The 27181-nt window shown below is 41.2% G+C and overlaps 2 protein-coding genes across 10 annotated transcripts in view; both read left to right on the forward strand.

Moving 5' to 3' along the window:
* LOC146667854 (LIM and calponin homology domains-containing protein 1-like) overlaps nt 1–15191 on the forward strand; it is a 31223-nt gene extending 16032 nt beyond the window's left edge. For 2 of the 6 annotated variants that reach the window (XM_085409572.1, XM_085409576.1), the window contains 19 exons: nt 1280–1537; nt 2706–3068; nt 3204–3512; nt 5250–5609; nt 5874–5912; nt 7258–7387; nt 7464–7621; nt 7735–8383; nt 9710–10033; nt 10479–10578; nt 10668–10693; nt 10890–11003; nt 11154–11246; nt 11362–11563; nt 11728–11827; nt 12152–12226; nt 12363–12471; nt 13754–13856; nt 14184–15191. In XM_085409572.1, coding sequence (XP_085265698.1) covers nt 1280–1537; nt 2706–3068; nt 3204–3512; nt 5250–5609; nt 5874–5912; nt 7258–7387; nt 7464–7621; nt 7735–8383; nt 9710–10033; nt 10479–10578; nt 10668–10693; nt 10890–11003; nt 11154–11246; nt 11362–11563; nt 11728–11827; nt 12152–12226; nt 12363–12471; nt 13754–13856; nt 14184–14209 — 3538 coding nt within the window. In that variant the 3' untranslated portion in view covers nt 14210–15191. The remainder of the gene's footprint in view (nt 1–1279; nt 1538–2705; nt 3069–3203; nt 3513–5249; nt 5610–5873; nt 5913–7257; nt 7388–7463; nt 7622–7734; nt 8384–9709; nt 10034–10478; nt 10579–10667; nt 10694–10889; nt 11004–11153; nt 11247–11361; nt 11564–11727; nt 11828–12151; nt 12227–12362; nt 12472–13753; nt 13857–14183) is intronic. The other 4 variants (XM_085409577.1, XM_085409578.1, XM_085409574.1 and 1 more) reach the window with 3 other exon arrangements.
* A 1081-nt stretch (nt 15192–16272) lies between these two features.
* On the forward strand, nt 16273–26823 carry tmem192 (transmembrane protein 192). 4 transcript variants are annotated; one of them, XM_085409579.1, is made up of 6 exons: nt 16273–16424; nt 17172–17327; nt 17420–17681; nt 17796–17918; nt 24795–24900; nt 26124–26823. In XM_085409579.1, the coding sequence occupies exons 1-6, from the start codon at nt 16395–16397 to the stop codon at nt 26236–26238; spliced, it is 792 nt and encodes a 263-aa protein (XP_085265705.1). In that variant the 5' UTR covers nt 16273–16394; the 3' UTR covers nt 26239–26823. The 4 variants fall into 4 exon arrangements, with proteins under 4 accessions (XP_085265705.1, XP_085265706.1, XP_085265707.1 ...); XM_085409580.1 differs by having other exon boundaries at nt 16278–16424; nt 17175–17327; XM_085409581.1 differs by lacking the exon at nt 16273–16424 and adding an exon at nt 16479–16609.
* Nucleotides 26824–27181: the final 358 nt, after the last annotated feature.

The following is a 27181-nucleotide window of genomic DNA, read 5'->3' on the forward strand; positions in this document are numbered from 1 at the left end:
TATCTAACAAAGCCTCCTCTGAAGACATATTTCTATAATATTATTTTTTGGCACAATAGCATTTCTGTTTGTTTTCATTTTTTAAAGCATGTTTTTGTTTATTTTGATTTAGGTTTTTAAAAAATTCACACTAAGTTTTAAGTTTTGGTCAACAATAATAACCTTACACCACAGTGGTATCAGTTTTTGGATCTTGTTCCTGGCAAGTGAGCATAGTTCTCCAAATGTCTAATTTTACTACACACCTGTGCCACGGCACTATTTGGCTCATTCGTGCTGTTGGCAAAGTGACACATTAATAAAAGTTTAAAAACATTAGGCGTAGTAGTGTTTTTCAGTGTTTATGCAAGGGAACAAAAGGGTCCCTTTAGCCTTTTGCTAGGTGGTTGCTAGACAACACGATGATAACATCATAGTATCTGATATAGATAAAAACCTTCAGGGGCCTAAATGTATCTGTGTACCAAGTTTAGTGGCTCAACTCCTAATGGTCCAGGAGGAGTTTGCGGACAAACAAGCAAACAGACAGACGTTTCCGTATCATAGTCACATTTATTACATTTACGAACAATTAAATAATCATCAACAATGTGAGCTGTCACTAGTTAAGCCTTTAAATTAAATAACGTTTATAGCCCTCCCAACAGTCTCTTACTGTTAGATATTTAGAGTAATTTTAAATTACATCTCTCTGGACTTTCCCTTCTTCCCTCGTCTCTGTTGTCCCCCTGTGTTCTCGCCTGCTGTTTGTTCTCCTCATCATTGTGCACTTCAGTCCTCTTCAGTCTTCTTTGACAGGACTTGAAAAGGAGCAGGGAATTGGCCGGTGTGTATGAGACCGTGTGTGAGACCAAAAAAGAGGCGACTGTTGGCTGCGAGCACTGCTTGGCTTTGTTTTTCTCCGCCTGTGCTGATGTCATTAGATAGGATAAAGACTTTTTTGTGTTCCCAGAGGAGCAGCAGTGAGCAGAAAATGTGACCACCTAGAATAGATCAAATCCTTACTGTGTGTGTGTGTGTGTGTGTGTGTGTCTGTGTCTGTGTGCGAACATGAGTGTTTGAGTAATTTGGATATAAAATCCCATGCTTTGTCCTCTTTTGTGCATCCATCCTCACTATCTGACTCAACATTTCCATGTAATCCTTCTTTTGTTTTCACAGTCTCATCCTCCGTCTGTAGTTGCTCATTATTTCTTTTCCCCCTGCTTGTGGTGTTGCTGGTGTTGTGTGTGTGTGTGTTTGTGGCTGTGGGTCTTAATTTGTGAGACTGTATGTACAGTGATACTAGCCCAGGCCCCGTGTGTCAGGCCTGCCTGGTGAAAAATTATGGAGGTCCCTTCAGCGGATCAGCAAAGGCTGGACGAGGTCAAGGCAAAGTTGTGACCTTTGGGGGCGTGACTGAGATCGAGCAGCCAATAGACACAGTCATGTCGAGTGAAGGCGAGGAGACGGAGTTACTTAGACGACTCCTTTCCAAGGCAACCATAGCCATGCCTACCATTGGCCTGGGCTCCCAGCTTTCAGAGTGGGAACGCAGGTATGGACGCGGCCAAACAGAGGCAACTTAGTGGTTTGAATTCCAAGTCGCTTGCATTAGTATGGATCGCACCAGGGAAGCTTTTGTGCTGCATCACTTGTTGCATTGCTCCTACTTGAATTTGTATAATAGGTAGTTTGAATGGTCTTTCCTGCAATGTCCTGATTTGCTTGTAGTTTTAATGGGCAAGGAAAGCCTACACATTGACACACACACACATGCATGTAGTAAATACTGCAGCAAATGGAGCTTGATAAATCTGCCGGGCAGCTCATACGTCAGCTGTAGGGGTTTTTCCTGGTTCAGAATGAGCCTTTAATAGAAGACCATGTACACAAGCACTATTACATACATATAGTAAAGTTCCTGTTGCTTATGAGCATGTGATGAATAGAAATGTGCTTAATTAAATGCAGTCACAAATACAAAAAATACAAACTGAAGGGATTTTCCTTTGGCTCTGACTACATTCTCTCTAAGAGGCTGTCAGAATTTTTTATCTGCAGGAAAAACCCTGTCGCAGATTTATCCTTAAATCTGATTTATGAAAGCCAAATGATTTAGTTATTAAGAAAAGTCATGGCCTCACTTATTTAAAGAGCAAATTTTGACCAGTTTTGTCAGGGTGTTGACTCAGCGATGTCTCATCATGTTTCTCGAACACGTTGAGATGGTCACTTCGAATCTGGAACAAACATTCGCTCACATTCAAGGACTAGAATTTGATGCTCAGTCTATTTTTGTCCCAATTAATTATATTATTATACAGATGTATAATAAAATAGAAAATGAAAATATGAAACAAAGTGTTTCATTTTTCATCATCAAGTGAACATCTGTTGATGTTGTGTACTTTTCTGGCCATTAATATCCGAGGGGGAGATTGTCACAATACGTCAGCCATGAACATACAAATGTACAAGATGATAATAATAATAATAACTAAAACACCTCTTGAATATCTTAGTTTTGTACCTTTGTCACGTTTGTGTGCTTTTTCCCCCCTAAATCTTGAATGTTGATATTTTCTTCTCTGGTCTGTGCTCTTGCTGCTGTGCTTTCCTGCATGTCGATGCCTGGGCTTTGTGGCCATATCTGGGTCATCTGCAGGTGCACGTGACCTGTTTTTTGCTGCTGTAGTTTGAGCCTTTATGCAATACTCCAACAGCCAGGTAGTTGGAGCCGACCCCAATCAAACTACCTCTCCCTCTGATGACCTCCCACCCTGGACCACCAAGGCCACTCCCACTCCCGCTGAGATCGATGCCCGCCTGGCTCAATATGAGGGGAGATCAGAGGAAGAGGAGGAGGAGGAAGAAGAAGAGGGGAGAGTCCCAGATCTTCAGAAAGACGACATGATGGCAAGGAGGACGGGAGTTTTCCATAAACAAAGCGCCTCTACAGTGACTTACAACCGCTTCCTACCTCTGCCTTCCTCCAAACGCTGCACACAGGGAGAGGTAACCACAGACGCTGCTCCGCAGAACAAGAAGAAAGTGCAGGCAGACAGGAGCAAGAAACTGGACGTCAGGTGGGCTGAGCTGTGATCTGGAGTGTGTCTAACAGGGTGCAGATGCAACTAACAAGCTCGGGTGTTGTTTGCATCATAAAAGAGGTTCTATAACTTGGTGTTTAGTTCTTTCAGTTAAAAGACTTTTTGTCACAGAGTGGAGCACCAGCAGCCCATGGAAGCACCTCAACAGCAGGTCGAGACAACAGTGATCCGATCAGCGTCTCAGGGAGAGTGGGAATACGGTGATAATGAGGATGAGTGTGGTGAAAATGTGCCTGCGCCTGACCCGGAGAAAGATGATATGATGGCTCGAAGGACGGGGTCGTTCCAAAAAGCGAGCACAGCTAAAAGAAATCAGTTCCTGCCTGTTCCTGGATCAGTGAAGTATAACATCAGTCCAGTGTCTGCTATGAAGCAGCTCCACAGCAGGCCTAAGCTGACAGAAAAGAAGGAGGGTGAAAGGTATTTAATGAAAAGAAATCGTGGCACTTGTGAACTACTGCAACTAACAAAGAGTGTTTATTGGCAAGGATTAAGGTTTAATGATGTTTACTTTACATCTTCAAGTACTAACATTAGCATGTGTCCTGGGTGAATTACAGTCTCGACTTGCCTGCATTGTTGCTGTGAGTGTTTCTGAATGCCTGCAGCGTGGAGTGTGATGTTCATTCATTCATATGAAAGGATTGGTTGACTTTGATTTGCTGCTGTGGTCGGATTCTCGCAGCTCTGTTTCCCACGTGGTTTGGCTCATTTGTGCTTTGGTTGAACTAATGTGGTTGAATGTTTTGTCGTGACATCTAACGTAGGTTTTGTTAGGCGTGACTTTTGTCGTTGTTGTGTAAAGGACTGTTGGCTATGAATCACGGCTGAATCACATAAATGGCTGCTGTTTCAGTCTGAAGAGGTTGAAACTCTTAAAGGTTGGGTCACCCTAATTATGTGAAAATGTAAACTTGAAAAAGTCTATAAATACTTAATCTGTCTTTGGCAGAGATCTGGCTTTAGGGATGAGAAACACATTTATGCAAATTATAAAAATTCTCCAAATCTATAAAACTGCCAGAAAGCTTTGCCTATTTATGTAAACTAGTACTTACCCATGCTGCAGTGCTGTGTAGTATTTTCATGCTGTTGGCAAACCAATATACTTCATCACTCTAAGAGAGTGTGATTACTTAAAGCAATTAGTCCATTTTTGGGTCCCCAGTAATGCTCAGATCCTTCTAGTCCATTGTTAGGTGGTTGCCATGCAACATGATGGCATTATAATATATCATATATCTCATAATATGTCATGTTCATGTTTTGTGAACATAAATAGAATCTTAATAAAGTGAAATGATGCAAAAGTATCATTTTACAAGATGATATAACATGTAGTAGCAAGATTTACCTGTGTGCCATGTTCAATATCCAGTTAAATTACCATCATTACAAATAATTACCTAAATCTTCTGCATCACCCTCTAAATATATTGTTCTGGTAGTCTGGTTGTTTTGTTGATAATGACATTTGTATCATTGTACAATTTCCAATAAAGAAAGATGCTATCAGGTGTTCCTTAGGGGGTCTCTACAGCAGGTAGCGCCGCATATTTGATCTGGCAGATTTTTACACCAATGACGTAATGCCTTTCTGAACACAACCCCAAAGGGATTTGTGTCTTCCAGAATGAAACCAGGGATCTTTTTCTTCTTAGGTTAATATGTAAACTAAGCCACATCATTATGGAGCCACTATAATCTGCTCAGTTCAGTTTTTCAACTGCAGAGAACTGCAACAATTCTCTATAAGCAAGCACTTGGCAACTGTATGAAGGAAGAACACCCCTTCAACAGCAAGAGACTTGGTAGCTACTACAGAGAGCATCTAGTGTAATACAGTGTGACTTTAAAATGAATCCGTGAAACAGAACTGATGAAACAGTCTAAAAACTCACACTCCACCTTCTTGGTTCAACAGCAAAGTTGAACTTACAGTAGATCAGATGAAAAGTTGACAAGAAAAGCATTATTATGTTGTTTGGGTGACCCGACTCTTTAAGCACTGTCTAACCATCCCCGCTCAGTGATCTCATAGCAGGCTGTAACATACCCAGAGTGGATCAGCTTTCAGTCTTCAGTGATGCAGTTTTAATTTCCCCTATAAGCATATTTTCTGTTAATATTGGCCTTGTCACTGGGTTGCTGTTCCAGCAGTATTGTTGCTGTGGCAGCAGAGCCACAGGCCCTGCCCTCCAAAGCTCCAACCAGTCCCACGTTTGCAGTGCTGAGAGAAAGGCGTGAGGAAAAGGAGGAAAAGCAAGAAAGCGAAGGTGCGATGGTCCCTAATACCTCTGCCACAGTTACTGCTGAACCCCTCTTTTCTCCTTCACTCGTGCCTGCACCCAGTCCTGGTCCTGCACAAGTCTGTAGTGTAAAGTCAGGGCTGGAAAAGCAGAAAGTGGAGGAGAGAGTTGAGGAAAAAGCTGAGGTGGAGGAGAGAAAGAAGGATGTAAATGAGAAACCTCGAAAGAAACCCTTCTGGCTGGAGGACGACGAGCTTCCTCCAATGATGTGAGATAACTGTTAAGCTTTTTGTGCATGTGTTATCACTCCCCCTCCCAGATTTGATGAATGGGATTGTTGCTCTGCTTTTCTAGCAGGTTTTATTTGTTATGATTTTGTTCAGATGTGCAAAGCAAAACATTTCCCTCTGTTAGCGATTCACACGTTAAATTGCTAGCTTTGAAAAATATTGTGTGCATTTAGGGCGCCTGCAAACCCCGCTCTTACCCATACCCTCACCTGCTCTTTCCTCTCATTTACTTGCTGTTTTAGGATGAGCCGACGTGTTGCTTTTATGTCTGAGGACACCGAGTAAGTGTTTATCTGTGAATCTGGATGAGCACCTGCATGATAACAATATGGACACACTACACATGCCACAATTCATGAGTAGAATCCAAAAATATGCTTACAATAATAATGTGCTTTGATACATTTTAATTCATCAATAGCGTCAGGCTTTTGGTTTCCATTGATTGCTTTTACATATGAAACTACACATCAACATAGACTCCTTCATCGGATTGTACTACATTGCAAAGTTGAATGACTGTGTTTCTTATCTTATGTTCATAGACTGTATGTAAAAGATGGACACAGCCACTGTGCCACACTTACTGGTTAGTATGGTTAGTTAGTAAGTCTCATATGCTTGGAGATGAGCATTTTTGTCAAACACTATCTTGATGTTTCAAAACTGTACTCAATGAGGAAGAAGTGGATCTAGCTGAGAAGCTGGGTTTATACCAGCTTCTCCGTCTACCGAGGACCATAACACACTTGAAACCAGGAAGTGAGCCCATAAATTCATCAGGAAGGGTCACGAAGAAACGAAGCACAGGCGTTTTCTATTTTACCGTGTACAACTGGAAGCCTCTTTTTCCATCCACAGGAGTCGCCCCCTGCTGGTGTTAACAGGAGTGCAGGTTTTAAACCTAGAAGCCATGTCCATCTTTTATATACAGTCTGTGGTTGTGTTTGCTCAGTTTATTAGCTGGTTCGTGATTAGTTTGCAGAAGCAGTAACATGTCTTTGCTAGTGTTACTGTGTTGAGACACGGGCAACACATACACAACTAATATACAGAAAGATTGATTTTATTATATTTTTTCTATCATGCTGTATTTGTTTTTTTTTTCATGTATAAATAATATATTCATCCTTGAACCAAAAGAACCCAGATCCAGGATAGGACGTATGGACATTATCCAGACTTTAAAAAGAAAGGTTGTTACCTTGTGAACAATGTTTTAAAAAAAAACCCAAAAAACTCAAAACATTTATTTCTAACTTCTATCAAAGTAGCAAAGAAAGTTAAGGAGGGCATTTTGTATTCTTAGTGGACAGTTGTTGGTTGTGCATGTCTTTCTCCGTGTTTGTGTATATTTATAGAAAAAAAATTGCAGTTGCATTTATTTTCAAGACTTTTTTTCCTGTTTTTGCTGCTTTTTTTTTTTTTATCATGGACTATGTGTTGTTTTAGACTAGTGCTTGGGTGTTATTTTAGGCTCTGTGTTATACACACGTTGATGTCACTAAATGCAAATAATAGATTAAACTTGCTGGAGGGGTTTTCCAGAGCCAAATCAGGCAAAATGATTAACTGTGGCGTTTAAGGGATTTATCTAAAGTAAAACTATAGCCTTTGTTTTTCTAGGAGTGTAAGTATGGGTGACATGCTTAACGAGGAAGAGGTGGGACACTTACCGTCGCTGAGCCAATCGCGACATGAACACATGCACGAGCAGTACAACAACTTTCTGGAGGATGAGGACCACTGGCAAGATGTGAGTGATGTGAGGAAGCATTTAGGGTGCATTGGGAAAATAAGAACCACATATTAATGATGTGAACTTGTGACAGGACCTGGCTCGCTGGAAGAATCGCCGCCGCAGCGCGTCACAGGATCTAATCAGAAAGGAGGAGGAGAGGAAGAGAATAGAAAAGAGGATGAAGGGGGAGGGACGTGACGGCAATAAGAGGAAGAGCATTAAGACTTATAAAGAGATCGTGGAGGAGAAGTAAGGATTATACAGAGACCATTTTTCTTGCTTTCCTTACAAACATACTTTATTTAGTGTCGTGACAGTATTTCTACCTTTGGACAAATGCTTTGTGTTGCTGCTCTTTTTAGGGAGCGCAGAGAAGCAGATCTGTGTGAAGCCTACAGAAGCGCAGCGACTCCAGAGGAGGCAGCCTTGGTTTTGCAGCGCTATGCTCTCCGCTTCACCATCAGTGATGCAGTACTGGACACCCTAAAACTACCCAGATCCACCTCCACACCCAAAAACGAACTAAATGAGCTGGACAAAGAGCAGAAGCCAGAATCACCTGTTAATAACGCTGAGATGTCAGAGGCTCTGCGCCAACCAGAATCACATGTAGTTACAAATCAGGAGCACATGAAACCTGAAGAGATAGAGACAGACACATCAGATCAGCAAGAAAAATTAGCCACCAGCCCTCTAACACCAAACAGTCCAACCAGTCCTCTGTCCACAGTCACAGACTCACTGAGTGTGTCACCTCAGTCTCTGGAGTTTAATGAACCCCAGACCCAACTAATGGAGTCTCCAACTGCGCAACAGGCTGCGATCACAGGAGATCCACAGCCTCAGACAAAACACACTTCACCTCAGAGTGCGCAAGGGCAGCCTCACCCCACACAGTCGGCAAACGCTCTCCCCTCCCCACCTTCTGTGTCCTCCAGGCCCATCCCCCTGCTGGCAGCCAAACCCTACTGCCAGCCTGGGGCCGTCCTCCCTGGGCACAAACCTATTAAGGTAATGACTCAGATCCATCAGGATTGACTGATAGCTGGTACCTGTGTTGTTTGTAGCTTTTAATGTTTTTAAAGTTTTATTATTTTCCTCTTGCTCATCAAAACCTTTTGTAATACTCTTCATGAAAAAAATATCATGGGTGACTTTTTTATTAGTATTATTTTTTAAAGTATTCATTATGAAGATTTAAACACTAATGAAAATGTAAAACTGTATGTATTTTCCCATCCATATAGTCTAGGTAAAATATCCCTGTAGTCCTAATGTTTGTTTACATGTAAATAACTAAATTTTGCCATTAGTAATTAAAGCCTTCACATGGCTAAATGGTTAATGCTTAGATTAGACATTGCAATGCAAGTGTAAGCAAATATCAGTTTCGGGAAGAATGAAAACAAAAGTGGACCCAGCAGCAGACATGGGAAGCAAAATGTGAAAACTAAAGCTGAGCTTTTTACATTTTTTATTAAGCAAGAAAAGGTGAAATGAAAAATGTACAAGCCCCCCAAAATAATTGAAAAGTAGGGAAAGGGAACAGAGGCAGCAGGCAGTCAGACTACAGAGACAAACAGGTGAACAGAGGGAAATGACAGGAGGGAACGGGACACAGGTGTGGGCAGAAAGCAGGCAGAAACAACATGTGAAAACAGGAGGTAAACACAAGAGACACATAACAAAAAACAAGTAGATGAAAGTGTTTGCACGCATAGACATGGCTGAGGGAGTCAAAGGCAGGAGAACACTGAGGAGTCGTCAATAACAGAAGCAAGACAAGGACCAAAAGCTCGATAAACGCAAGAATCAAAAACTTCACAAGCAGCAGAACAGCATTGATAACAAAACAGAAACAAATCTCAATAATATTAAACAAGAATCCAAAACTGAGAAACAACACAAAAGCCCCATCAGTGTCAACAACTGTATGACTTTTCCTGTCATACAATAATTGGAGTCTTGTGTAAAAACAGATCATTATAAGCAGCAATTTTTTATTATTAACGAATAATGTGTCTTGATGAACACACTAGCCCTTACATATGCTTTTAACTACATTATAAGTTTTATAAACCATTTCTTAAACCCTGCAGCACCAAATGTGTCATATTCAATACATGGGTTTTTGAGCCCTAAAGCAAAGGTTGCAAAAATGCTACAAATTGAAACTTGTCAGAAGGTTCAATAAGCACTCCAGTTAAAAAATTGAACTTTCTGACAGTTGGTGAACATGGTTTAGGCTTTACAGGGTTAAAGTTTGTACAGTTTTAGTAAATGCCAAATAGGTTGGCTATAGTTACTCATCGCCTTTCTCTGCTTTCCTCTCAAAAGGACGGGTTGGTACGAGTGAATGGAGAGGAGACGGAGGAGCTAACTGTTTCCACTCCACCTACCTCCCCTCAGCACTCACCACAGGAGACCAAAGATGTTTTATCCAAAGAGGCGGAGAAAGATGCTCCACCTGTGGAGGCTGTTAAAAGTGCCGAGACTGCAGAGCAGCAGCCTACGGAGACGGAGAAGTCAACGCCGTCTTCAGGCTCTGCCATCAGCTCCCTGATCGAAGGTCGAAACTGTATCATCACAACAACTATTGTGACAGAGCTTACGCAGAAGGTTGTGGAGCCGCTTCACACAGACACCCAAAACGACGGAGAGGTAATGCTACAAGTGACATATTAAAAGATGCTTCCTATTTGTCCCATTTAGCAAAAGTACCACACAAAAGCTGTCATTCTGCTACAGTCATTTCTTCCAGTGATGGATCTCCCTTGTAAAGCAAAAGTATAGTTTAAAGAAGATCACATTATTGAACAATTACATTAACGTAAAACAGCAGCTGCATAGGGTGTAAAGAGAAAATTCATCAGAGTCTTGAGCAATAGTTCTCCACGGTTTCTGAAGGTCTTTCAAAAAAATTGTATTGGTCATTATAGAAAGTTGCACAAGGCCCAGTATGAGAGAAATAAGTATTTAAAACTATGAATCATGCAAAGCCACTCAAGCAGGGTTAATTAAGTTTTCATTAATTATTTTTCCTGCCTTTTTATTACCACTGGATAGTTTATAAATATAGTTTAATATTCACCCCACATATCCACAGGTTGAGACCACTGGCTTGTTTGAGAAACCAGAGGATGAAAAAAATACTCAACCATCTTCCACACCCAGCAGCATGGAAGAATATTCTCCCACCGTCTCGGGTAAAACTGCATTTCAAACAAATCCTTCACAGCGTAGCCGTCCCGTTTCATTTCTCTAATATTCTGCTTGCGTCTGTCTCGTTCCACAGAAGGACTTGAGGAGAGCAGTGTGACCGTGAGTATCTCTGAGCAGCTCCAGCTCCTCCTTTCTGTTTCTCCTTCATTCTTTAATATGATCCTGTCCTGACCCCTCGTCTCCAGTGGTCACTGTAGTCGCTGTAGTCAGACTTGTCCTCTCACCTTTCCTCTCTTTCTGTCCTTTTGGTGGGTATACATGTGTGTGTCTGTGGTTGTTGGTCGGGTCTGGGTAGATTGAGACCCCCATGTTGAACTTGGCTAAACGTGTTAATCACTGGGTCTGGGACCCCAATGAGGAGCGTAAGCGCTTGGAAAGGTGGCAACAGGAGCAGGAGCGCCTCTTAAAGGTACTGCAGTGTAATGATGTGTATGTGCACGAATGCCTTGCAGAAAACAGACTGCACGCGATGTAATGGACACGTGTGTAAATGTTGTGTGTGTGTGTCACATGTGTTTTCTGAGCATTCAGAAATTAACATGAACGTGTTTCACTTCAGGAGCAATACCAGCGAGAGCAAGAGAAGCTGATGAAAGAATGGGAGAAAGCACAGCTCGAGGTGGAAGAGGAGGAGAGGAAGCACAATGAAGAGGTGCAAACATCTAGACAGACTCACTTTAAGCTAAAAAAAAACAAAACTATGTGTGCTGGTTCTGCACGTCCTATTTTTCATCTTTGATTTTTTGTTTTCTCTGTGCTTCTTCCAGGAAAGACGGATTCTAGAGGAGACCGTCACACCCCTCAATCCTACCGGCCTGTTAAACCAGGTGTCAGGACAGACGGCGACAACCTCACCTGGTACAGAAAACGACAACACAAAGGGAAAAAATGTTCCTCTGCAGCACAATGGCCAAAAAATCTCTACAGGGAATGAAGATCAGCATGCATCAAAGCTGCATTTCTTCCAGGGTGAGCATGAAGTACTTACATTTCTGGACCGACAAAGCGAGGGAAAAAACAAACATCTGAAGAAGTTGGATCAAAGAAGCTTTAGCCTCCAAAGGACAATGTTTATAATGAGAACAGTAAAGCATTCTTTAGAGTTTATCATACTATGTTATTCATTTTTATAGATTCTGGGGCTGATGTTGAACCTTCAAAGAAACAGGAATTGTGGAAAACAGCCTCTCTGGACCGCAATACTCAGCTGAACCAGGGACAGGTTGTTAAAAGGTACACCAGGTGGCTGTATATGCCTGTATCTACACCCTTGTGTTATTTTATACAGTTGTTTTACTTATTGGATTGAATTCTGGCAGCAGCAGTTCGCACTTTCGCTCTCTCTGGAGAGCCCTGTGATAAAATGGCAACCTCTCCTGTCTGGTGTTAATATTCAATTGTCAGAAGATTTAAGTTGTTTCTTTCTTTTGTTTGTTTATTTGTTTGTTTTTGTTTGTTTGTTTTTGTTTGTTTGTTTTTTTTGGGGGGGGGGGGGGTGCTAGCATGGCACATATCTTTCAGCTGTGTATGTGAATATTTTTCTTTTTTTAACCTCAGATCTGGATCTCATGATGGTGTTACAAGTGAACAACAGTCCTCCTCTCCAAAGCCTCAGCCTCCCTCACCCAGCAGGTGATGATGCTAGCACACATATGCACCAATGAATACCTGAAATATTACCACAGATCAGCAGATTGAAGATCCATTAATGTGGGGAAAGCAGAGTTTGTATCTGACTAACTGTTCCCCTGCTCTCTTTTTTGTGTAGGTGTGTTAGTGGAAAGAGACTGTGCACTGGTTGTTCTCAGCCTCTGGGAAAAGGCGCTGCTATGATCATAGATACGCTGGGACTGTTTTTCCACATGCACTGTTTCAAGGTTAGCACGCTCATGCAGATTAATTAGATGATTTTATTTTTCCTCCATATCGAAGCAGATACGCAGAGATCACCTGAGCACATCTACACCCACCAGCCACTTTATTAGGTACACCTGTTCACCTGCTTCTAAAAACGAATACCTATTCAACCAGTCCCATGGCAGCCGCTCAGTGTAGACATGGTCAAGATGGCCTGCTTATGTTCAAAGTGAGCATCAGAATGTGGAAGAATGTAGTTTGCGTGGCTTTGAAGGTGGCCTGGTAGCCAACACTAACTCAAATAACCACTTGTTACAACCAAGTATGAAAAAGAGCATGTCTGAAGGCACAACATGTCTGATTGGAAGCAAAAGACCACTCCAGAGCCACTCCTGTCAGCTAAGAAACCTTAGACACAATTTGCTCTTTTAGTCATAATTGGACATTTGAAAACTGGAAAAACATTTCCTGGTTTTATGAGTCTCGATATCTGCTGCAACATTAAGACATGAAAGCATGAATCTATCCTGCTGGGTTGTGTAGTGATGCGGGGGATATTTTCTTGGCACACTTTGAGCCCCTTAGTGCCAACTGAGTATCATTTCAACATCACAAACTATCTAAATATTGTTGCTCAGTATTGTTGCTGACTATGTCCATCTCTTTATGACCACAGTGTACCAGTCTTTAATGACTAGAGTAGCACACCATATCCCAAAGCTGAGATAACCTCAAACTGAGCATCATCTCATCTTCACTGCCTACCTGACAATTTTTGCTGACCATCTCCATTCTTTTATGGCCACAGTGTACCCATCTTCTGTTGGCTACTTCCAGCAGGATCACACACCGAATCACAAAGCTCAAATACTCTCAAACTGGTCATTTAACACGACAGTGAGTTCACTGTACTCAAGTGGCCTCCACAGCCACCAGATCTCAATACAACAGAGCACCTTGCCAAAGTGGTGTGACAATTTCAATGAGAGAAACATTTGCAAAATTTGTACAGCTGAAAAATCTGCAGCAACTGTGTGATACTCTGATGAATGTTTCCAGCACCTTGTTGAATCTATGACAACTGATGGCTTAAGAAGCATTTCTGAAAGGAAAAATAAGGGGTGGGCAAGGGGGTCCGATCTGTTAGGTATACATAATAAAGTGGGTGAGTTTATATCACAATTATGTCCAAGGAAGAGAACACATAAAAAATTGATGCACAACAGGAGTAAAAATGAGAGTTTTCAACATGAAGACAGTCCTGTGTGTACATAATGTTAATTGCCGTATTTCCAAACGCAGTGTGGACTGTGTGGTGTACAGCTTGGTGACGCCACTGCAGGGACTGACGTACGGATTCGTAAGGGAATGCTGAGCTGCCACGAGTGCTACATTGCATCTCGGGGTGAGAAGACACGCACACCCACACAAACCAGCACAGAGGGACTGCATCCTGTCCTGCACACAGATGGCATACAAAACACATACCTAGCCTGTGTGATGTCACCCGTTGGTTTGTGGGCTCCATTTTGACTTCAGCTTTTTGACTGCTAACATCTTTTTTTTGTTTATCGGATTTTTGTAATGTCTGTGGTGTCTGAGTAACTTCTATAGTATGAGTATATACAGACATCGTTTCTGTCTTTATCTCACATACCAAACATTTTAGATAGTACAAACCATTTCAGTGTAAACTTATTATATGACTGTTAATGTCTGTTTCTGTTTGCAGGCCGAGGTCAGCCCACCACACTATGATGACCACTGTTTTGGAGCTGGACCCTCTGTGATTGGGTGGAGAACTCTTCTAAAACCCTGAATCACACTGAAACAGTCTTGACGCTACAAGTCATCATCTTTTTTCCTCCTTGAATGCACAACAGCTCACGTGGATGTTCACAACGAGGAGTCTGAATCCACGTGGGTCAAAAGTCTCAACTACATGGACTTGCAGGACTATCGCTATACTTCTTAACCGTACACGTGTATACACTTGTTTTTAGTATGTGTAGCATGGATGTAATCAAAAAACCAGTTTGTTTAGGCGTTTGCACATCCATACAAGACATTCAATAGGGATCTTACTCCAAGAGCTGAACACTACTGTCTGTAACACATCGGCCTCCCAAATCTTGACTCATTAACTCCTGCTTCTGCATTGATCATGTGACTCCACTCTCTTGAGTGTGATGCAAAAGGGGTTCAGGTTGGATAACCTGAAGTAGCTTGACCATTATAATGCCTTACTCATACCTTCTCCTTTATTTTTGGGTTTTGTGTTTACAGTTTTGCATGGATAAAAGTAACATATATATATAAGTTTTTGTGAGTATTGCTCAGATGGATAGTGAGTTGTTATTTTCTTACCTATCCTTGTGTTTGTCGTACATCATTCTGATGATTTTGTTTTTGATTTTCTTCTATAAGTCATTTTACAGGAATGAGAATGCATGTTGTTAAGTAATAATGCTTGTTCTTTGAATTTTAAATAATTTCCCTTTAGGATGTTTTAGCCATTGTTTCTTCTCACAGACTGCACCTGAATCAGTGCCTTATGTAATGAATGCGAAGGCGAGTGGAGTGTGCAGGAGTATTTCACACTCATACAGACCTAAAGGTCTTGGCACAGTGTGTGTGTGTGTGTGTGTGTGTGTGTGTGTGTGTGTGTGTGTGTGTGTGTGTGTGTGTGTGTGTGTGTGTGTGTGTGTGTGTGTGTGTGTATGAATGCAGTGTGTGATTTGACTTAATGCACAGTTCCATACCAGCAAAAAATAAATGTTAAATGGATCAGCCTCTCCTAATCACCTGCTGTCCTCTTCCATCGCCTCCAGTGAACTAAACCAATGACATAATGTTACTTGCTGCTTCCCTGTTTTAATATCTTCTTAAGGTAATCCACAGTGTCCTAAAATCTCTCCTCATTTGCCTCTGTATCACAAGCGTTGCCTCCCCAGAGAATAATCTGAACTGTCCTATCCTCTCTTGTCTCGCCTCAATCTGGAAACCTGACAGCTTCTTCATCTCTCAGAGGAATAGAGCACAGTTCATTGTCTTTTATAGTAACTGTATGTTTATCAATAAAATGTTTTAAATGGGATGCTATCTGTTTCTTTATTTGGATTTACTTTCATGCTGACATCAACATAAACGATTTTGATTATGAGCTGTAATGTTATAGCCATGCCAAGTACACTTACTACGAGCTTCGACGCTGTTAAACGACGGTATGTGCTCCCTTCGAAACTCTGCGATCTCAGCGTTATTTTAGCAAATAACAGTTTTGTTTTTCGATATCGCGGGAAAACTACTTTACCCAGAAGCCTAAATTCCAGCGAGGTCTCTGATTGGTGCTGTTCGCTGTTACCATGGAAATGTTCAAATGTTTCAGGAAGGTCGTATTATATTTTATTACACACACAGAAACAAACAAAAATAACAAAATATATATAAAATGTTCTGAGACAGCACTACGTAAGCTCTTGGCATTGTAATCCGGGTTTTGTAGTACATTATGAGTAGTGTAGTGTGAAGGATGAGTCATTTCTTCACCCTTAAAACCTTCGCCTTTTTTTCATTTCCCACTTTAGAAATTCAGATCACAAGTTTTTTGTTCATAGTTCACCTCGTAGATGGATGAGTTTGTTTGAGGCTTAAAACTCTTTTCAATGAGCCTTTAAAAAACTAACTGGTTTTTACACCAGTAAACTTTTTTTCATATCCGGTCCGGTTTTGGCTTTACCGCAATCTGAAGTCGTTTTGATGTAATTATTTTTCGGTTTTAAAATTAAAAAAAAAACGGAACTATTGAGCAAGTAGCCAGAAAACGGCGCCAAAAAAAGAAGGACCGGAAGTTTACTAATATTCACCTGACCTATCTGGCAAATAAATTGTAAGCCAATGTAGTTTGTTGTTGTTATTTTAAAAACGCTGAACGTCCGGACAGATGGACCCAAAGGGACCCTCGCTTTATGCAGTACGTACCTTTCAATCCACATTAAATTGATTGCCACGTCAACAGCGCGCTTGTTTCCTTATATTGATGTTTAACTGCACGCGGAAGTTAGCTTGTGAGCTAGCTGGCTAGTTGAAGCTGTCGGCTAAAAACAACACGATGAGACGTGAATTAGCTGCGACTCTGCTTCTCTTGTTCCGCAGCAGGTTTGTTTTGGAAATAATTAACTAGTAAATGTTTGCTCTATATATCTCTACCGAGTTCTTTAACTCATGAATATGTGCTCATTTCCCTTATTTTCAGTGCCGATATTGAACCGAGATTAAGAACTGAAACCCTATATTAGCTTCTTTTTTTCTTTTAGTAGCCAGCACAAGTGGTGTGGAGTAAGCACACCATAAGTTGTCTTTACGCATCTAAGTGCCTAAACCTTGACTGACTAGCCTTAAATACTCGTTAGTTTTGCATACATTTTCGAAGTGCACACAAACCTTAAAGCCAGACCTGCTTGGTCTGCTCTCAAATTAATTGCAGACCTGCTTCTGGGTAAGTTTGGGAAGTCATTGTTTTCAGTCACCACTTATTACTTCTATCAGACCCAAAAGCCCATAGTGAATTTGAGATAAAAACCGTTTAAATTTGCTGCTTCTTCCTGTAAACAGCTGCTAAATCACCTCAAACTCAAGGATCTGATCGTACTTAATGAATTTAAGGTACTTTTAAGCGACCTGGCGGCAGTTGCATAAAGCATGTATGTGTTTGTTTTAGCAGGCAGGCTCCTCCGCAGATATGACACGAAGCATAGAGGAAGAGCCTTTGGTGGATGGGCCCCTGATCTCTGCGGATGCCCTCCACTCTGCCATCAGGAGAGAGTTTCAGACTGTGCCAACACACTGCCATGCCATCCTGCTGACTCTGCTGAATGTATGATATGCACACATTTGCACATACGCAGTGTTCACCAAGTCATTAAATACCAGTAAGTCTCAAATCCTCTACTCTCTTGTTCTTTTCAGGTGGTTTATGTTGTGTTGTCTGTCTGCGTGGCAGTGCTGTGTGTATTAAAATTCGGCCAAGAGGAAGTGTGTAAGAGTATTTTGGGGAGAGTCCAAGGCGACAGCGTCATCGTGTTCGCAAAGTCGTGTTTATGGATTCTGGTGCTGGTGTTCACAGGCTGCGTGCATCACCACCACAGTCGTGCTCGGAGCAGAGGATACCTGCGGTTTTACAGACAAATGCAGAGGCTGAAACAGGTGCCGTTCATCATACACTCTGCAGGTACAACTTTTCATGAGGATACAGTGAATGAATCTGTAATGGGCAGTGTTATCCACAAGGTGGCAGTAATCCTAAAACATAAGTAAGTGTTTATATTTCTGTGTGTGTGAACAGGAAACGCTCTGCTTATGACTCTTCTGGCTGCGAGATTACCACAGACTGTACACGTCTACGTGCTGCTCAGTATTCTGGGATTTGAGGTCTTGTTGACATTGCCATACCTGCTGTATTACATAGGTAAAGTGATCTTATTTTAATGTTGAGTAAAAGAATCTCAATCGGGGATTTAAGATTGACCCTTTTGTAGGACTGCAGACAAATTTAAGGTTTCTAAAATAATGTATATAGACCTTTAACATCAAATACTCAGGCTTACATTCTGAAACACCAAGACAATTATTTTTTGAAAGATGAAACTCGAGCTCCTTGTTGCTAACCAATTAGTCTGCACATGTACTTGTTTTTTCCTACCTTCCCTGTCACATCTAAATAGTTTAACCTTGAAGTTGTAGAGTAATAAACCATTTTAAAAATCAAATATACATTTGAAAAAGGGTAGGTATAGACAAAATATACAGTTTTAAAATTCTTTATGAAGAAGAAACTGAAATATAAGTTCCTTTACGTACAGATCAGATAAACTCGTTGTGGTCAAACTTAAGTCTGGGTGTGGTTTGGGACGTGTGTGAATAAAGACAGAATGCAATCATTTTCAACTTCATACACCAATATTTTATTCACAATAGAACACTGAAGATGAATGAAATGTTTAAAATGAGATGTTTTAATATTCTTAAAAAATCTCAGCTCACTTTGAATTTCTTCAGCGGCAACACGTCTCAAAAAAGTTGGGACCGGGAGAGCAAAAGGTTGGAAAAGTAAGTGGTGCTAAAATGAAACAGCTGCAAAAACATTTTCAACTAATCAGGTTAACTGGCAACAGGTTAGTGACTTTAGTATAAAAATGAGCATACTGGAAAAGCAGAGTTTCACTGATCTGCACAAAAACAGCATCTATAAATTGTGGAAAATTTTAAAAAATAATGTTCCCTGAATGGCTATATCTCATTTGGAGTACATTAAGAATCTGGGGAAATCTCTCTGTAGAAAGGAACAAGACTTAAAGTCACTACTGGATGCCTGTGAGCTTCAGGCCCTCAGCCAGCACTGCATTAAAAACGGATATACAATACCAGTGAATTCTGTTATTACATTCATCATCGTCATTATTATTATTATTATTATTACACAGCATCCCGTATTGTATATTAGCTGCAAAAAGGCAGCACATGGAAAAATAAACAGGAAGTCCATGCTTAGCTTAATCATTCTTCTTTTTTCTTTTTTTTCCTTTTTTTTTTTTTTTTTTTTTAACTGTTAAAGACATTTTTTGCCCTAATCAGTCGGGGCAGACATTAAACAGTCTTTAACCTGCCTGCTTTCTAGTAAAGTCTGTGTAATGTTTGACTGAATCCTTGTGGGAATAGAGCAAGTAATTGTCCAGAGAGTCTATCGCGAGCGAGCAAGTGGGTGTCCTGTGTCTGCCACATGTAAGATAATGCACAGACCAGGTTTTTCCAGATATTTTCCAGAGTTTCATTGTGAAAACAACTCTTGACTAAATACCGAATATCAGTTTATTTTGTTTTGGTTTTTTTGATGTTTTTTCTCAGATTAAAAAAAAAACAGCTGATATAAGACCTCCAGAGACGTTTGGGACTTTATCTCTACCACATTCACTGGCTTCCATACAGCTTGTAGAGTTTAATGTAATAACACTTTTTTACTGTTGGTTCTCAATCACTAGTTCATAATAAGAGTGTGTTTTTTGTGCTGCAGCATTACTTATTAGATAGCAGCTCTAACATCAGCTGTTTTTTATATTGAGAGGCACACCCTGTAGATTACATTACACACACACTACCCCCACACTGTGTCTTAGTGCGTTTGCATTACAATACCTGCCCTGCCCTTTTCAGACTCGACAGCATGACAATCAACCATTCAACTCTCTGTCCACCCTCCTCCTCTCTGCTGATCTGCTGATTCTTTGCTTCAGATTCAGCACGGTGTTTGCAGACTTTGAACACTGTCTGTGTGTCCACTGTGTGCGTTTCCTTTGCCTTAACCCTCAAGAACAAACTGGTTAAATTTAGCTATTGTTATTTAACCCTGTGATACACATTTCAGATTAAGTAGCTTTGGTAGCTTGTTGGCTCGAAGCAGCGGCTATTAACGGAAAGGTCCCTCACTGTGACGCTGCTTTTTGTAGTATAAAACTAATTGTTCATTAGGATGGTGAAACCAAACTAATCTACAAAATTTTTTATCATCTGGTTTTTTTTTTTGTTTGTTTGTTTTTTTAATGTCAGGTTAGCTAAAAGTTTGCTTTTTATGTAGAAACAGCCTTTAGAATCAGACTTGCAAACAGTGTGATGCATTTTTAAAAAGGCAAAAAATAAAAAGCACAGAACCATAATCTAGCCATGAAATGCATTAAATGCATGCTTTCCACACATGCAGTGAAATAAGCAGGTGATGCCGTGCATGCCTAAAACCAAATCAGTTTTCATACAGGAGGACCGGGTATAGTAGAAGACACTGCTGTGTTCAGATGGTTTTACAGGACAGAGACTCAGATTTACTTCATTTAATTGTACGTAAGTATTTTATAAGATGAAGCTATACACCGCGTACGTGCACAGCTGTAAATTAAGTCAACGCCTTATTTTAATATAAATCTCCAGAAATTCTTGAAATTCTTCCCAGTTTTCCATTTGAGGCACATCAAACTAAACTGTGTGGTAGCAGGAAGTCAAATTTTAGTTCAGGGGAAAGGAATCAAAAGCAGACGCACCCAAAGCAATTCTTAATTTTTTGATTTTATGAAGTAGTTCACTGATTTAAAATCTTCTTATGTGGTTCACTCATTCATGACGTGTCTGAGAAGAATAGAAGTTTTAAAGAAGGAAAGAAATTTTTTGTTTGTTTTGTTTTTAGTAAATAAGGCACTAAAAAGGTATCTGGTTTCATTTGGCAAGTTATCGGGGTTATACAGATTTGTTTTTCTGCCTTTGTTGAAGAACGGGGAGGAACCACAGGAAATGAATGAGAGAGATGTGACTAAAGCCCCCCCAGGTGCTAGTGATCTGGAGACGTTGTGGCTCATGGTTGGCATCTTAACCCCTAACAAACGCAACCGCTACATCCATCCACCCGTTTCTTTTAACTGCTTATCCAGATTAGAGGAACTGAGGCTTATCCAAAGTGTCAGAGGGTGAAGATCGCAGCAACATATGACAAAGATCTGTTTTTTTAATCAATTGTGTGAATTGCAATTTGTTGTCTTCAAAAATACCACGATGCGATATTGTCGTAATCGGCAGTTAACAGTATTTTGCCGTGTGTGTGTGTGTGTGTGTGTGTGTGTGTGTGTGTGTGTGTGTGTGTGTGTGTGTGTGTGTGTGTGTGTGTGTGTGTGTGTGTGTGTGTGTGTGTGAGAAGTCCTGCCTCCCTCTGAGTGAAAACTCCTGTTAAAGATGCTAAATCAGAGGATGCTGATATTGAAGAATCATGTGATGAAAGGAAATCCATATTAAAGTTGTGTTTGGCAGCTGAGGGGCACAGATGTGAGATGAAGATACCGAAGAGCCACAGAGAAAAGATTAGAGGCATTAGGATTTAACCTAGCCAAAGGGTAGCCCTCACCCCCTTCACCCTCTTCACCCATGGGAGACCCATGCACATTGTCCCTGTGTTTACAGTGCTGGTTTTTCAGTGTGTTTGTGTGTGGTGGGGGGTGTCCCTGGTCACCGGTTGCATTCCTGCTCAGATCAGTGCAGTCAGGCATAGCACAATCAGAACGATGCCTCACAGCACGAACCGAGCACAAACAGGCACCCTGACAGATCGGAGAGAGTCAAGGTGGCACCAGTGAGGTCGTGAAAAAGAAAATGAAAAAAGCAAACTCTTTTTCTTCTTTTTCTCAGAGAGAGATGTAATGCCTGCAGCCATAAAGTCCTCGTTCAACTTGTCTTTGAAGTGCGTGCCTGATTGTGATTGCGTGTGTGGGTATGTGTCTGTGCTCGTGTGTGTGTGTGTGTCTTTGAAGGTTTTCTGTATGTTTCGACCTCTCTCATTTTAACATGAATACCCTCTCCTCTATAGACCTCCTTGCACATCAAAGCCATGCCCCGGCCTTCAAAGGCCTACCTTACATCTCTCTCTTCTGGCTGACCAAGAACTTAGTGTAAGCACTGCAGGGCACAACAGAGACACACACACATTGATGCTGATAGCTGCAGTATAACCCGATCACACACCAACCCCATATACTGCATGATGGGGAGAAGTAAAACAAGACTGAATCACTTTTAAAAGATTCAAACCACATTTTTGATCAGGAGGTCCTCCATTATTTTATCATTATTACTATTATTATTATTTTAGAATATATTTGTTTGATGCCTGTCAGTGCAGACTACAAGTGAATATTTAATCTCTCACACCATTTTATGAATGATAAATAATCATCGATGTTTAATGCTTGGAATATTTTTCCCTGCAGGTAAATGATAAATGTTAATGTGCCTTTTTAATGCGCCTCATTCAACACACCTCGCTATATATAGTAAATGTGGGTCGGTTTGCATGAAAAATTACCCTGTGCTCATTGTTTGCAATACTGTGGCTTACTTTATCTATTTACTGATAGAAAAGACTCTTAGACAACATTACTCGTAAGGGAAAACATGCTCTCGGCTGACCTACTTGCAAAAGATCTATAGTTATTGGAAACTGAGCACTGGCGTTCTTCTTTCTACCCACTGATTGCTACACCGGAAGCCTGGGAGTTTTAGGATTCAGAGCAGTATCTTAGCTGTTCCCAGGACTGCACTGCTCATCATCTCAGATGTTGAACCTGTTGTGTGTTCTCCTAGCCTAATATACCAAATTCCTCCACTCTGTCCACCATCTGTTCCACTGGTTCCTTCAGGCCCTGCTACTTCTCCGTCTTCTCGTGCTCCTTCTTTCTGATGTTATTGTCAGCTGGGATTACCACATCTGTCACAGCTGGCCTCCTCTGCTTCTCGTCAGCCACCGCTGTGTCTGGCCGGTTAGTCAGCAGCTGCTCGTGTGTCTGGAACTTGAAGTTCCACAGGGTCTCGGCTCTGCTGTTCTTAACCACTTTTTGCTACTCTGTGCCCGACTTTGATGTTTTTTCATAGCATATACTACACCTAGAAGACTTCACCGCTGCTTCTCTCTGTTATCTATATGCTTTCTGTTCAAAAGTGTGTTCTTGCTGGTTCCTCTCTGTTATGTGGCTAGGTCATGGTGCTGCATTGATGCTCTTTGGCTAAGAGAAGGAGGATTGTGGGAACTTTACCAAAGCTGTTATGCAGATGTACTTGCATGTGGTCCTTCAAAAACATTAAGAATCTCAAAGCTTTGTTGAAAAGCATCAAGTATGGCTTCAGTCAGTAGTTTTCATTGTTTTGCTTTGCTTCACTAGAAAGACTCTTGTGGTAACGCTTGTCTTTTCGTGGTAGAAGTTGTAACACCACAAACTTTAACAAGAGTAGCCCACATAACTGGTTGTGGGACATATTTTTGACACTGCCCCCTGCTGATGGTGCATAGCTACAACAATGTAGACGTGGGGTCTGCAAAGCCGCGCCGCACCGACACTTCCGGCGCACTACCATGCTGGGCGCATTCGCTCTCAGCACTTCTGCAGCTTTGCTGTTGTCACCTGGAAATGGGCCTTCCTGGATGGGTCATTGAGGCTTCTCAGATGCGAGCAGACCAGGCCTGAGCTCTGTCTGTCCAGCCGTGAGAGTCTGTAACAAGAACATGTGAAATGTATCACTTCCTTTACACTGCCCAATCCATCCATCCTGTTGTCTGTCTGTTGAAGTCGGAATTTTACTGAAGCAGATGCCTGCAGCGCTTACAGTGTGTCTGCTAAAACTAAATGTAAATACATCATTTTATGATGTTAATAAGATTTTTCCTGCCGCATGCAGTGCATGCTTTCCTTAGATTTATTTGCGTTGTTAAATGTTCTAATTAATGTAAGTTAAAACGGCTAAATGTTCAAATATATTTAAAGTAAAATGAAATCTGCAAAGTTTTCAGGGACATTTGTCCATACATCTGCTTTTTAAAAAAAAAATATTTTTGAAAGGCATTTTTCGTGTATGAAACTTTTCTTTTAATTTTTTTTTTTTTTTAAATTTAATATATGAAAGCGTTTTTGTGAGCTGGGAAAATGGTTGATTTTTTTTTTCTCTCTCCTGGTATTGTAAATATTTCAGAGCAGTTTGTGATTTTTCTGCATCAAACAAAGGCTCATCGTGACATTTTGCCTTTATACCTTTTGCTTTTCTCTCCTCCACCTCATTTCTGAGGAATGTAGGAATCTCTCCCACAAATACTTACTTATTATTGCTTTATTTACTTGTGAGCACACACACACAGATTTAGGGCCTCATTATGCAGGAATGTGTAGCATTTCTTTGGATTGTGTGTGAGTGTTGATGTTGAGATGCTGCACTGTAGCAAAGTAAAGATAGTGCTCTTTAGAACCTCCCTGACAATTTCTTCTGGCTAATGACGCTCAAGTCTTATCAATACTCGGCCAGCTCCTCCCTTTGGCCTTCATCGCAGCCTCACCCATACAGGCTTACAGACGTACTCAAACCGTAGCCTTGTGACCCTAAAAACTCCTCCAGCACATATTTTGTTTGCAGCTTCTCTTACTGTAAACTATTGGACCCACCATACACACACCTTGCTGCTAGCACCACCCCTTAGTAAAGGTGCATGTTTAGGGTGTGAGAATTAGAGGTTTAAGTGCAGGATATGGCAGCCCATAAGAACTAACTGCAGGATATAACAGCCTCTATGTGTTTAGGAGAGTCAGAGGGATGAAAAACAATTTAAATTTTTTTTTTAAAAGTGTCATGTTTCTCACCTAGGTGATTATCGTGGGTAGAAACCTGTCACTGCTCAATAATGTCTGTGTGCCTTTACAAGCAGTCGGCAGCATTAAAACTCGGGTTTGATGATTTTATTGCGAGGCTAAGAGCTTTTTGTTTGCTTTTCCAGTTAAAGTGATGCGGTTCAACAGAGAGCGCGCTGCACCAGATGTGAGCCAGGAAGAGCTTTCACACACCTACAGCGTCACCAACGCACCGACTGAGACGGGATTCAGGTACAGCAGTTTCACTCAGGCACCCACAGAAGTGTCGCTGTGCTCAGATTTAAGTTTCCTCTGTGGAGACACATGAATTGAATGAATGTGATTTTAAGCCATAGCAGCATGAGTTTCCATTTTAAAAGGGATCAGTTTAAGAGCATCTCCCGTGATCGGTTTACAATTTACCTCACATTCAGATGGTAAAGATTACAAAATAACTTTGGTAAAAAGTACAATTTTATGATGTTAGTGCTTGGAGATGCAGTCATGTGGGCCTGATGAGGCACAACATGAGACTTGGTGCATGTTTTACAGGCTTCCTTTGTGATCTTTTTGTTTGTTTGTTTTGTTTCATAGTGAATTAAATGTTTCAGTGAGTGAGGTGCTCTAATATGTGCAGACTTTAATTTCTTACTGAAACAAGCAAGCCCTGGCTGGTAGCATATGTTGCTTCCAAACCTGTGTATATACAATCAGATACCAAAACATGTGAGACAGGGTCATGTGTAGCATCCAGTCTTCTTTTAACAAGTCTGTAAACATCTGGGCACTGAGGAGAGGAGCTGCTGGAGAGGAATGTTGTCTCATTCTCGTCTAATACAGGATCCTAGCTGCTCAGTCTTGGGTCTTATTTTCCATTTAATGACTGGCCAATTTTAATTTTTTTTATATTATGTTTTTTTTTATTCGGGTAAGATCTGACCTGTAGGCCAGTTAAGCACCTGGACTCTTCTGCTACAAAGACATGCTGTAGCAGTAGATGCAGTGTGTGGCTTAGCATTGTCTTGCTCAAATATGGAACGTCTTTCACGAGTAAGACGTCACCTGGATGGGAGCACGTGTCACCCCAAAAGCTGCGTGTATACCTTTCAGCATTGATGATGGCTTTCCAAATGTACATTGACACTAATGTACACAAAAGATGCTTACTTTTGAACTGAGCGCCGAAGCAAGCTGGATGCTCCCTCTGCTCTTTGGTGTTGTCTGCAGAAAGACTTTCAAATTTCAATTCGTCTGACTACAGAACAGCTTTCCACTTTCCCTCAGTCCATTTTAAATGAGCTTCGGCTCGGAGATGATGGCGGCATTTTTGGACCCTCACACTCTTTTTGAAGATTTTGTAGACATTTTTTTTTTTTTTTTTTTTATTGCTGCATAGTTTGAGAAATACTTGAGATAACCCTCAAGGCTGGTATTCTTGTATGAGGATCTTTTACAAACTCTTATTTTTGTTACAGAGGAAGCTCTAATCTGGAGGAGGTGGTGGAGAAACAGGCCGATCTGATCGAGTACCTGAAACAGCACAACACCATACTGAGCAAGAGGCTGCTCAACCTCACCGCACAGCACTAACCACAGTTTGGCCTCTTCCTCGATGCCAGACGAGGACACCCTCCAACACTCTGGGGAAAAAGAGCCTGATCATTTAACTCTACAAGGAATTTTAAAAAAGCAATTGGAGGCTTTAAAAGAAGGGGAAGCTGTGGGCAAATGCACCTGTACACACAGACTGAGTGAGAGGGCTCCTCTGTGGGGCATCTTCACCTGAAATGGACAGATAATGGAGGAGGAGGTGAACTGAAAGCGGGAGGGCAGTTAAAGAGGCAGAGGGGAGAAGTCGTGGGTCACAGATCAGAGGTGGGCGGGGGGGTTATCACTGTGCCACGACCCCCGGTGACCCACGTGTGCTGCCGCTTTTTGTTGCTGTGAAAGAAACAGAGCGGTGAAATTGTTCTAAAGATCATCTTCACCGAGCAGGGAGAGGTTGTCACTTATCAGCATCAAACTAAACGAGAGCGGTTAAACCATGCTGTAAAACGTGTAAGTGCTTTTTATGTATCTAAAAATGTGTGTGCCGGTGGTTTATTTGGGGAGTGTGTTTCTTTGTTCAGTCACTGGAATCGTTTGTGATCAGATTTCAATAAATCTTTAATATTCTTGTGATTTTTAAAGCCTTTTCACTGCGAGAGTTGAGACTGTATCCAAGTATGTGGCAACTGCTTTGTTTTTGTCGGCGAGTGTTTATCTTGTGTGATGTGGTGCAAGAGCACGAAACAATAGAAACACAGCAGTGTCAACATCAGCTGGAGTAAATGCCTTCTCCCTCTTCGCTTAAAACTCCCAACAGTCACGGGACTCTACACTAATGAAATGTGGAGATTGTCATTTGAAGCCTTGGTGTTTGTTCCGCATTGTGTCTCCTTTATGCTCCGGCATCCGTAACTCCACAGGGAGCGCAATATTTACAAGGGCTTTCCCGTGTGGCTCCAGATGAGAGTGCAGATTTAATAGGAGG

Source organism: Rhamphochromis longiceps, linkage group LG6, assembly GCF_057381845.1.
Source record: "Rhamphochromis longiceps isolate RC_006_pf linkage group LG6, R_longiceps_female_GT1.1, whole genome shotgun sequence".
NCBI classification, from domain to species: Eukaryota; Metazoa; Chordata; class Actinopteri; order Cichliformes; family Cichlidae; genus Rhamphochromis; species Rhamphochromis longiceps.

Coding starts and splice junctions, on each gene's coding strand:
- tmem192 (XM_085409579.1), top strand. CDS start 16,395: ATGGACCCAAAGGGACCCTCGCTTTATGCA. Junction 17,328..17,419: donor TCCTGCTGACTCTGCTGAAT/GTATGATATGCA, acceptor TGTTCTTTTCAG/GTGGTTTATGTTGTGTTGTC. Junction 17,919..24,794: donor ATACCTGCTGTATTACATAG/GTAAAGTGATCT, acceptor TTGCTTTTCCAG/TTAAAGTGATGCGGTTCAAC.